Source organism: Mchenga conophoros, linkage group LG3, assembly GCF_057382185.1.
Source record: "Mchenga conophoros isolate Kocher_MC1m ecotype Shallow Benthic linkage group LG3, M_conophoros_male_GT1.1, whole genome shotgun sequence".
NCBI lineage: Eukaryota > Metazoa > Chordata > Actinopteri > Cichliformes > Cichlidae > Mchenga > Mchenga conophoros.
The window spans coordinates 69,898,207-69,911,059 of record NC_140528.1 but is presented as its reverse complement, the minus strand read 5'-3'; the positions used below and the strand labels follow the sequence as shown (position 1 = coordinate 69,911,059).

The 12,853-nt window shown below is 41.9% G+C and overlaps 1 protein-coding gene across 1 annotated transcript; it reads right to left on the bottom strand.

Moving 5' to 3' along the window:
- Positions 1–3,454: 3,454 nt before the first annotated feature.
- Positions 3,455–7,769, bottom strand: LOC146580325 (uncharacterized). Its single transcript, XM_085266992.1, has 11 exons — positions 7,640–7,769; positions 5,704–5,949; positions 5,284–5,399; positions 5,174–5,215; positions 5,012–5,083; positions 4,864–4,929; positions 4,625–4,713; positions 4,407–4,518; positions 4,218–4,326; positions 4,062–4,132; positions 3,455–3,547 (listed from the first exon to the last, which is right to left on the bottom strand). The coding sequence occupies exons 1-11, from the start codon at positions 7,767–7,769 to the stop codon at positions 3,455–3,457; spliced, it is 1,146 nt and encodes a 381-aa protein (XP_085123118.1).
- Positions 7,770–12,853: the final 5,084 nt, after the last annotated feature.

Genomic DNA, 12,853 nt, shown 5'->3' with positions numbered 1-12,853 from the left:
CTTTAAAATGGACCCAGAAATGTCGCTCCATTTTTTTTTGTACATTTTTAATTCTCATGGAGCTAGTAAAAGGTAATCATCGTCGCTGGCATGTTTTGTACCTTAGACTCATCAGAGACAATCTTATCCAGGTAAAATACGTTTCTTTAATCTACACGCATTAAGGAATTACTTAGCTACACTCAACAAAAATATAAACGCAAGACCTTTGTTACTGCTCCCATTCCCCATGGGATGGACGTAGAGACCTAAAATTCATTCCAGATACACAATATAACCATCCCTCCCAAACAGTGGTCACAAATCAGTCCAAATGTGTGGTAGTGGGCACATCTGCTATATTGAGACAATCCATCCCACCTCACAGGTGTGCCACATCAGGATGCTGATCTGACATCATGAGTAGTGCACAGGTGTACCTCAGACTGCCCACAACAAAAGGCCACCCTGGAATGTGCAGTTTTTTGCGCTATTGGGGGTCTGGGGACCCAGAACCGGTCAGTATCTGGTGTGACCATCATTTGCCTCATGCAGTGCAACACATCGTCGCATGGAGTCTATCAGATTGTCAATTGTGGCCTGTGGAATGTTGGTCCACTCCACTTCAATGGCTGTGCGAGGTTGTTGGATATTTGTGGGAACTGGTACACGCTGTCGTATACACCGGTCAAGCACATCCCGAACATGCTCAATGGGTGACATGTCCAGTGAGTATGCTGGCCATGCAAGAACTGGGACATTCTCAGCTGCCATCTGCCCTGAACAATGTGAACCATGATTCATCCGTGAAGCGCACACCTCTCCAACGTGCCAGACGCCATCGAATGTGAGCATTTGCCCACACAAGTCTGTTACGGCGACGAGCTGGAGTCAGGTCAAGACCCCGATGAGGACGACGGGCATGCAGTTGAGTGTCCCTGAGACGGTTTCTGACAGTTTGTGCAGAAATTGTTTGGTTGTGCAAACCAATTGTTCCAGCAGCTGTCTGGGTGGCTGGTCTCAGACGATCTTGGAGGTGAACCTGCTGGATGTGGAGGTCCTGGGCTGGTGTGGTTACACGAGGTCTGCGGTTGTGAGGCGGGTTGGATGTGCTGCCATATTCTCTGAAACGCCTGTGGAGACGGCTTATGGTTGAGAAATGAACATTCAATGCACGGGCGACAGATCTGGTTGACATTCCTGCTGTCAGCATGCCAATTGCACGCTCCCTCATTGCTTGTGGCATCTGTGGCATTTTGCTGTGAGACAAAACTGCACATTCCAGGGTGGCCTTTTGTTGTGGGCAGTCTGAGGTACACCTGTGCACTACTCATGATGTCAGATCAGCATCCTGATGTGGCACACCTGTGAGGTGGGATGGATTATCTCAATATAGCAGATGTGCCCACTACCACACATTTGGACTGATTTGTGACCACTGTTTGGGAGGGATGGTTATATTGTGTATCTGGAATGAATTTTAGGTCTCTACGTCCATCCCATGGGGAATGGGAGCAGTAACAAAGGTGTTGCGTTTATATTTTTGTTGAGTGTAGTTTCATGGATAATTTCAGTGACTGAATTATTGCCGGTCATTCGTACACATGTACTGTATTATATAAAAAATATAAACTAAATGTCTTTGAAACTTATAGAATCTAATCTTGTGGTTTCTTTTTTTTTTTACATAGCATTTTATCAAACTGTTGTCTGTTACTGAGTTAGAGTATTATACTAATCTTAGTGGTGTGGCAGCCGACGATTGAGCCAGCACTGCAAAACTTGTGGATGGGCGATTCAGTGAACAGTGGGAGGAAGCATCCTATAGCTCTCTTTGCAGTGTGATTCTCCACTCCCTGACCAGAAAAGACAAACCGCATGCACATGCGCTACCCCATCCACGTCTATGGGGTTTTACAGCCTTAGAACATCTATAATAATTGTAAAAAATATAGCTAGCTACTTTGCAGATTTCACTTATCGCGGGTTATTTTTTAGAATGTAACTCCTGCAATAAATGAGGGACCACTGTAAACACAATAAATACAACAAAAATATTTTAATTTGTAATTAAAGTAATTTTTAGGAATTGTTAGGTGATGGCATCATTAAAGATTAAAAGTCAAATCTGAGACCTGGAGCCCCTTGCATAAGAATTGCTGCTGGAGGAATTTCCCTCAGTCCAGTTGCAAACATATGGACAGATTTCCACTTTTTTCTGAGGATGGAAAAGGAGGAAAAAAAAGTTATTTCTAATGAGAATAAACTGAAAAAAAGTCCCATTACACTATGCTGACATAAATATACACATTACTACAGTTTCAACCAAATTTAATACCTTCTACGGAAAGCAGGTAGTCTTGCCAGTGGCTTAGTACTCTCGACTGACGCCTGGTGCTGCCAGGTGGATGGAAGATGTTTTCTAGAACATCAGCTGTCAGCCTGGTCTTGGTGTAGCACATGGATGAGAAGAAGAGTGAAGGATGCTGTTCCAGGGCGTTAACAAAATCCAGTGTTGCTAGAGCTTGTCTGAAACTACAAAACAGTATCATTTTTAAATAATTGATTCATGTTATTTCTCAAGGTTGTGGTGCCTTACCTACAGCATAATCTGCATCTCAACAAGCAAGCAGAGTTAACATGTGTTACGGATTCAAATATTGGGGATGGATACAAGAGGAAAAACCAAAAGAACAACACTGGGCCGGTGTTCTGACAAACCATCCTACTTTGGCAAAACGTCCTACCCGTAGGATAATTTTACGGTGTCCCCTGACAAACAGTCCTACTTTGGCAAACCGTCCTACCAGTAGGATAATTTTACGCTGCCATATGACAAACTGCCCTACTTTGGCAAAATGTCCTACTGTATGTAATTTATGCACATTTCTGCTGCCAAACAATAATTCCAGCACAAATTTAAGTAGATATGACTGTTTGCCACTTAACTTTGCCCATCAGAGTATGTTTGTAGCTGATATTCATAAAGGCAGTTCGGTTTGACACTTCTTTTTACCCATTAAAGTGTGCTTGTAGGTCACATTCACAAAGGTAGCATGTTTTGGCACGCAATTCTTCCTGTCAGAATTATGCTTCTTGCTCTTATTAACAAAGGTAGCATGTTTTGGCACGTAATTCTTCCCGTCAGAATTATGCTTCTTGCTCTTATTAACAAAGGTAGCATGTTTTGGCACGTAATTCTTCCCATCAGAATTATGCTTCTAGTTTATAATAACAACAGTAGCATGGTTTGGCACTTGTTTGTAGAAGCAGTCTGCATGCCAAGGTGCTTAAGTTATACAGCTGTCACCACTGAAGTGATTGGAACACCTGACTATATAAACTATGACAATGAACTCACTCCATTATAGTTACAGTATATATTTACTGAATATATTTACAGATACATATATTTGACATTTATAGATCCAACAGAACACAGGGAGAAAGAACTGAAAAAGAAACAGTGTACAAATTATGCACATTTGTCGCACAGGTACTTGACCAGGCTGCTGTCATATTGAGCACATCCAAAATGTACCCATCTGGAACAAAACTCGCACTGCACCTGAAGAGGGAGAAGGGGGGTGTGTGTAAGTGTGTTAACCAACATTATGAATTTGATGAGAAAATTATTACTACAGTGGCTTGCAAAAGTATTCGGCCCCTGTGAACTTTTCCACATTTTGTCAGATTGCATTCACAAACATGAATCAATTTTATTGGAATTCCACGTGAAAGACCAATGTCTCTACCAGTCTCTAGCTGGTAGAGACATACCCTAAAAGACTGGCAGCTGTAATTGCAGATAAAGGTGGTTCTACAAAATATTGACTCAGGGGGCTGAATAATTACACACACCCCACTTTTCAGTTATTCATTTGTAAAAATTGTTTGGAATCATGTATGATTGTTGTTCCACTTCTCACGTGTACACCACTTTGTATTGGTCTTTCACGTGGAATTCCAATTAAAATTGATTTGTGTTTGTGGCTGTAATGTGACAAAATGTGGAAAAGTTCAAGGGGGCCGAATACTATTGCAAGCCACTGTATATTGCATTTGTGGTTTATTTGTTTTACCATTTCAATCATACTGGACTCAGGATCGGCTTCCAGCATGGAACAAACCACACAGTAGTCATCAGCATTACCTAGAAACACACTGACATTCAACCTAACAGTTTTAAACAAAACTGAAAGTGCTATTGCAATACAAAAGCACATGACTCAACTTACTTTGTTGTTCTAGCAGTCCGCAAGCAATTTCAGTGCGGTGCAGCCCAATGGCTTCTGGAGTGGTCAGCACCCTAGTAACCTCTCCACTCAGAAGGTAGTGTTCAGCAAACTGTAAAATATGCTACAGTAATTGCAATTGATTAACTTAATTCTAGTTAAATACATTAAATACAATTGGTTATTAAATACCTTCAACACTAAAACTCCACAACTGCTGGAGTCCATGTGCTTGTTGTGTGGCAGAGTCTCCATTTTCCAATCCACTCGGGACTCTTCCTTTCCTTTCATCTTCAGAAAATTCCTAATAAAAACAAAACAAGTTTTTAAAATTTAGCCAGCATTTTGCTCTAAATAAAAAGAAAAAAAACCCCACAACCTAAAACAGATAATTAATGAATGATGAATACCTCCAGTTACGCATAACTTTCCTTTCATAACAACCTTCATTTCCAAGAGGGTCTAACAGCAGTATAGATTGTGAGGAGATTTTGACAACCTAAAATTAAAATTGTATTTAGTAGAATATGCGTATTACACTCACTTAAGTAAACATAATCAATTGTAAGCATTTTCAAAATAAGAATATGCTGCTAAAAAGAACAGTAAAACAAAAAAGAGAAAAAACACATGAGGTGTGAACATGTACCACAAGGATCCAGTGTGCACCAGAGTTCAGTAGGCACAACCAAATGTCCTCAGCCGGAAACAACATCTGTGGAATATTTTTACGTTTATAAAGGTTTAGATTTATTTACATAACATACACTATATAACCAATATAACCTCTACATTACCTTGCTGACACATTTAAACTTCCCAGAAAACAGAGAGGTTGCAACAACGCAAGACAACTGATACACGGGTTTCTGAAAAATGCAAGATTTTTTTTTTTTTAAAAAGATTACAAAATTGTATAAAATACCTTTGTGAAATAACCGGCATACGTTCTTACTTGCCTTTTGTTTCCTAATGAGGCAGTGCAGGTATGCATCAATGACCTGTTTGGATTAAAAGAAGATTATTTTTACAGACCACCACTAGGACCAAAAATGATTATTTCACTTACCTCATCAGAAAGCCACCCACTGTCCTCCAGTGTGCGAAAAGAAGAGTCATGCAATTTGTATGGCCCAACGACTGCCTCCACACGCCCGGTGTCTTTTGCAGCCCAAAGCCACTTCACTAAAAAACAAAATATGATAAGTTTCTTTAGTAATAACAGTTGCCATTTGAAAATCACGGTCAATGGCCAACGGGCGACAAGCAGACAAGGGCCAACGGGCCACAAGCAGACAAGGGCCAACGGGCCAACAACATAAACATGCCAGAGGGGAGTAGCTTTATGTAAATCAGAAATTAGCCAAAATTGGACCAACAGGTCAAAATTAGCAAGAGGGGAGAAAAAAATAAAACATTCTATCCATTTGACTAGCCAAACAGGCAACAATTGACCAACCGGTCAGAATGAGATTTTTAGCTATGCCACCTTTTTCTTGCGTGCTGGGTTTCTGGGGGGTCACTGGTACAAGCTCTTCTGGTGCTTGGACTGATTTTACCTGAGCTATTTTTGGTGCAAACTGAATGACAGAGGATCTGTTATTTTGCAGCGCTTCATGTTGATGCTGAGGACTGCAAGGCCACATCTCAGAAGATGGGCTACTCTCAACAGATTCAGTTGGAGTTGAGACTTGGACAGGGTGGCTTCTTCTATAGGGTTTAATGTGGTCAATACCAGAGGTGGGACCAAGTCATTGTTTTGCAAGTCTCAAGTAAGTCTCAAGTCTTTATCCTCAAGTCTCAAGTCAAGTCTCAAGTAATGTCAGGCAAGTCAGAGTCGAGTCTCAAGTCACTGGTGTAAAAGTCCGAGTCAAGTCACAAGTCTGAAACTTTGAATTTCAAGTCCTTTCGAGTCTTTAAAAAAAAAAAAACGAAAAAATAATGTTGCAGTTATGCTAAATGTAAATATTAGACCATGTAATTTTTTAATCTGTGTTTTTCTCAACACATGACAAAATAGTGAACTTAGAAAATATACACAAATTGTGAAATTGCACCTCTTTAAAATGCAGCTCAATTAAACCTAGCTCCAAGAATAATTTTCACCGACAGTTCTGAGATAAGCTGCATGTTATTCTTGGATGCGGTTGTAGGACCGGCTTTAAAATCGCATGACAAAAATATCATACACATTAAAAAAAACTGTATCACCAACGTAGCCTGGACAACATTTGCTAGTTAGATGAAGTCAGCTATCTCATCTTAGCATATTTATATGCATATTTATAATTATACGGCTCTTGGAGTGAGTGCATACACTCATGAAGTTTAGTAACTTCCGGTCACTGCAACAAGCCCAGGTACAGTTTACCGACGGATGGGTACAGGACCTTGAAATGCACCGTGTAGAACGAAAGACCATCGTACGTATCATAAGTTTACCAGTCTCACAAATTGTCATCATAAATACACATTCGTTAACCGTTTATTAATAGGACCTTTGAGCTCAACGGTAATTAATTAGTAGTGGAAATAATTTCTGGTAGCATCACAGAAATGTAGCAGTGACAATAATACTGTATGCTGTAATCGTACTGGGCAATTAGTGATACAAAAAACCTGTTTTATCCTGTGAATAAAAGTATATGTTTTTGTCAATGTACCATAATAACAGAAGCGAAACGCAATATTGTGTCAGGACAATTCACTATTTATGCACAATAAATAAAGGAGCATAGCGCGACAATTTCTGTTCAGCGCCAGACTTGCTTGTAACCTATATCACCAATTATGTTATGAAAGTGACGTATTAAGTACTAAAAGACACTGACCTTCGTGTAAATGCTTGGAGCAGACTAACCTGTGAGCTGGAGTGTTCTGGGACGTTATATTTGATCTTTGAATGGCTGCAATCCAGACCATCCGTCGCGTCTTTGTTACTTTGGAAACACGGCTCGAACAATTTCTCTTCAACGACATAATCCGATAACAACCGATCTCTTTACCCGTCGGCTTCCCGTGGCTGTCATGCGACCAGCTATTGCAGTTAATAATACAACAGCTTCTTGACATTTTTGTGTTTCTTTTTATCGCTGTGTGACTGATTTCAATTGAAAGCCTGCGTGCGCTAGTACCGCTTGCCACGAGTTCCCAGAATCCTTTGCGGTTCTACCCGTGAATGACGTCACATTTTCAATCTCTATATAATATGCATGTTAAATTTTATATTTGGGGTAAAATATCAAGTCTTTTCAAGTAAACCGGTTCAAGTCCAATTCAAGTCCCAAGTCATTGGTGTAAAAGTCCAAGTCAAGTCACAAGTCTTAGAACATTTTTTCAAGTCAAGTCTAAAGTCATAAAATTAATGACTCGAGTCTGACTCGAGTCCAAGTCATGTGACTCGAGTCCACACCTCTGGTCAATACTGTATAGACTTTTTAAAGTATTTCCCTCAGCGTTTTTCAGTCTAACACATTTTCCACTGAAGTCATCAATTGTGTAGGGACCGGAAAAATCCGGTTCAAGTCTTCCTCCTTTTCGCCCACGTTTCCTCATATTTAGAAGCAGAATTTGATCCCCTACATTGTACACAATATTTTTGTACTTTTTCAGGGCCCGCTTGGCGTATGCAACCTTTTGCTTGTCTTGTGACTTCGCAATGTTTTCTTGTGCAGTTTCTTTAACTGCATGTTGTGCTTCACTTTCAGACTGTACATAGTCACTGTACCTTTTGTCGTCTGGCAGATCTGTCAGTGCGTCCCAGGGTGGCTGTGGCTACAATGTAGCTTGCCATCACCAGTGTGTGAATGTGTGTGTGAATGGGTGGATGACTGGATATGTAAAGCGCTTTGGGGTCCTTAGGGACTAGTAAAGCGCTATATAAATACAGGCCATTTACCATTTACCAATGATGTTGGAAATCTAAAATTTTGTAGATATTAGCAATTAAAACAAGATGATATCATATTCATAAAGACATTACTGGGTTTTTTTCTTAAATGGTTTCAATTCTTAGTTCTAACATAGAAAGAATTTGACAAACACTCACCGGCACTTGAGCAGGCACTTCTGATGGAAATACTGCCTCTCTTCCATACATCAGAAAAAAAGGTGTGTATTTTGTTGTGGTATGTACTTTTGACCGAAGTGAAAACAGGGTGGGCTCTAGATACAGATCCCAGTTATTCTGCTGGTCATTCACCAGTTTTCGGAGGGCTCTAAATGCAGGCATAGAAATATGTAAACACAGTAAGTAAGACAGAAAGTTTAATTAGAAGTAAAGAAATTAATAAATTATTAAGTAACAATTAAGTTTGAATAACATAAGTAATGTTATTAAAAACTGATAGATAAAAATTAGGCATACCTTTTTATGTTGTCATTGGTCTTTTCATCTAGACCATTGGTCTGTGGATGGTATGGTGCTGTGACACTTCTTTCAATTTGCAATAACTTGCAAAGATCAGAGTTGAGCTTCAACAGATAAGGACAAGGTTATACTTCTTATACAAGCACACAAGAAAAAATCTTTGACCCCAGTGAAGTAAAGTTAACAAATGTAACTGAAAATTATTTAACACTTACTTCATTCACAAACTCTCTGCCTTGGTCTGACAAAATCCTTTTGGGGCAGCCATGTCTATATATAATGGAGCACAAGTGCTGGGCTACCTCAGATGCAGATTTCGTTTTTAATGGGAAAGCTTCAACCCATTTTGAAAAGTAGTCAGTTGCAGTAAGTATATACTGGAAGCCGCTTGAAGTTTTAGGAAGAGGTCCAGTAAGATCTATACCAATAAGTTCCCACACTTCAGACACCTATCAAGGACAAATTAATAATTTGAATAACAATTTGTATAATGTACACATTAACATTGATGGTTAAAATTAGTTGGCAAACCCTCCTGCCTTTATGAATATGAGCTACAAGCATAGTTTGATGGGTAAACGGGGCATAATATTTACCTGAATACACTGCAACGGTTGCACAGCAGTTAGTGGTTTCCCAACTTTTTGACACTGGTCACATTCCAGAATCTTTAAGGTAAAAATATTTATGGAGTTCACGTAAATGTTCAACATTCTCATTTGTAAAAAACAAAAACACTTAATGACATATTCTCTAATGAACAAACTATTTAGCAACAATAGTTTGTGTGCGCGTCTTCAAATCTCTGCCAGGCCTACAGGTTCACTACAATATCACTAATTGACCATATTTATTTATATTTTGCAAGTGTACAGTTTCTCTTTTAACTGATATCAAAAAATTTGCTTATTTTAAACACTATTTAACAACAGTACAAACAGTTAATACATACCCATGTTTTAATGTCAACTGTCATACCAAACCAGTAAAATCTGGAACACACTGCATTTAGCGTTTTGTGTGTGCCAGTGTGTCCTCCAATTGGAGATGAATGAAACTCATGAAATATCTTCCTGGCATCATCCATGGTTTTTACTACTCTTCTGGTTCCAACAAAGAGTTCTCCACCTGCAAATTTCAAATTCAAATTCAAATTTTATTTGTCACGTACACAGTCATACACAGTACGATATGTAGTGAAATGCTTGGACAACTGCTCGTGACCTAAAGAAAACAAAAAAGGAAAAGGCTATGAATAAGATAGGAAATAAATATGAAAAATTAAAAAGGGTAAATTTAACTAGGAAGGAATAAAATATAAATTAAGGTTAAAAATGAAATAACTGTACAACACAAATTAGAATGAAGGGTAAATTTAACTGGGAAGAATAAGATAAAATATATAAATTAAAGTTGAAAATAAAATAACTGTACAACAAAATACACAATACACAATATAGAACTATATAAGAATGTATGAAGAAATCTAAATATAAATAAATATATACACAGCAGCTGTACAAGTATTAACTGGAAATGAAGAATATAGTGACCAGTGTTGTGCAAAAACAATGTCCAGAAAGTCCAGTGTGTGTGTGTAAGAACCATATGTGTGGGTCAGTACTGTGTGGTGGTGTGATTGAGAGACCGTATCGCCTGCGGGAAGAAGCTCCTCCTCAGTCTCTCTGTGTTGGTCTTCTGGGAGCGGAATCGCTTTCCTGACCTCAACAGAGAGAACAGTCTGTTGTTGGGATGGCTGAGGTCCTTCACGATCTTCCTGGCCTTGGTCCGGCACCGCCTGCTGTAGATTGAGTGCAGGTCAGGGAGCTCGGAGCGGACGGTGCGCTCAGCTGACCGCACAACCCTCTGTAGAGCTCGTCTGTCCTGCATGGTGCTGTTCCCGAACCAGGTTAAGATGTTTCCCGCCAGGATGCTCTCTATGGTGCACGAGTAAAAGTTCCTGAGCACCTTGGAGGGCAGTTGGAAGTCTCTCAAGCGTCTGAGGTGGTAGAGACGCTGTCGGGCCTTTTTCACCACGGTGTTGATGTGACAGGACCATGACAGGTCCTGCGTGATGTGAACTCCGAGGTATTTGAAGCTGTCCACTCTCTCCACTGGGCACTCGTTGATGACGGGGGTCTGGTAGTTCCTCTCCTGCTTAGTGCTGAAGTCCACTATCAGCTCCTTTGTCTTACTGACGTTTAGAAGGAGGTTGTTCCTCTGGCACCAGTTCTCCAGATTCCTAATCTCCTTCACGTAGGCCGTCTCGTTGTTATCAGAGATCAGGCCCACCACGACGGTGTCGTCAGCAAACTTGATGATGGTGGTGGAGCTGGTAGTGGCCACACAGTCATATGTGTACAAAGAGTACAGCAGGGGGCTCAGAACACACCCCTGGGGGGCTCCAGTGCTGAGAGTGGTGGAGGCTGAGACATGTCCGCCCATCCTTACTGCCTGTGGTCTGCCAGTTAGGAAGTTGGAGATCCACTGACACATAGATGAGCTGAGTCCCAGATGCTCCAGCTTGGTGGTGAGTGTGGAGGGAATTATGGTATTAAATGCAGAGCTGTAGTCTATGAAGAGCATTTTAACATAATTCCCCCTTCTAGTGTCCAAGTGAGTGAGTGATGTGTGGAGGAGATGAGAGATGGCATCGTCTGTGGAACGATTTGGACGGTAAGCGAACTGTAGTGGGTCCAGTGTGTCTGGTAGTGAAGAAATGATGAAGTCTCTGACCAGGCGTTCAAAGCACTTCATCACTACTGAGGTGAGGGCTACAGGGCGATAGTCATTGAGAGAAGCAGGGTGGGGTTTCTTCGGGACAGGAACAATGATGGACTCTTTGAAGCATGTGGGGATCACCGACTGAGATAAAGAGATGTTGAATATCTCAGTGAACACAGGAGCTAGCTGGTATGCGCAGTCTCTTAGGATACGACCTGGGATGCCGTCTGGTCCTGCTGCTTTCCTGGTGTTCACTCTCTTGAAGGCTCTCCTTACTTCATGCTCGGAGATGACGAGCACGTTTCCGGTGCTGGCAGTATCTTCCTGTCTGCAGCCGTTAGCGCCGCTAACACTAGCATTGTTGGAGACCTTAGCTGCAGCCTCGAAGCGAGCATAGAAAGTGTTCAGCTCGTCTGCCAAAGTCACGGCCGCGTTCGTCATACCGGTTGTTGGTGCTTTATAGTCCGTTATTGTCCTTAGTCCCCGCCACAGGCTCCTAGAGTCACTCTGTTGGAGTTGTGACTCTAGTTTCCTCCCGTAGCGCTGCTTCGCCTCTTTCACCGCCCTCCGCACGTTATATGACGCGGCTTTGTACGGGTCCATGTCCCCCGTCATGAGTCCCGTGTTGTAGGCAGCAGTGCGGGATCTCAGAGCATCGCGGATGGTTTTATCCACCCACGGCTTCTGGTTGGGAAACGTTGTGATAGTCTTTGTCTCCACGGTATCATCCGCTAGTTTCCCGATGAATCCCACAACCGCTTCCGTAAACACGTTGACGTCATCGTCGGAGCTGTTTCTGAACATGCCCCAGTCTGCGTCATCGAGTGCATCCTGTAACGTGGCCACCGATTGATCCGTCCAGCGCGCGACCTTCCTCTGAACCGGAACTTCCTGTTTCAGCCTTTGTTTGTATTTTGGCATGAAGATGGCGGCATGATCAGATTTGCCAAACGGGGGGCGGGATTGTGCCTTGTAGCCGTCCTTGACCGTAGTGTAGCAGTGGTCCAGTGTCCTTTCACCCCTGGTGGGGCAGGTGATGTGTTGATAAAAGTTCGGCGCTGCGCGTTTGAGGTTGGCGCTATTAAAGTCCCCCGTCACAATAAGCGCAGCGTCCCGGTGTTGTGTCTGGTGCTGTGTGAGTGCCTCATGCAGCTCGCATAAGGCGGTGACCGTGTCCGCTTGTGGTGGAATATAAACGGCACTTACAATGACCGATGTAAATTCCCGAGGTAGATAAAAAGGACGACACATGATGGACAGTAGTTCCAGATTTGGTGTGCAGGAGCGTGTGAGAGGAACAACGTTCGCACTGTTGCACCAGTTGTTGTTCACCATTAAACACACGCCGCCTCCCCTTGACGTCCCCGAGTCCCGTGTCCTGTCCATGCGGTGAACCGAGAAGAACTCGGCCGGCTGGATGGCGTGGTCCGGCACTGCTGGGTTCAGCCATGTCTCGGTGAAGCAGAGGAGATTGCAGTCCCGAATGTCTCTCTGGAACTTTATCCTGGCCCTGAGGTCGTCAAGCTTGTTCTCCAGTGACTGGACG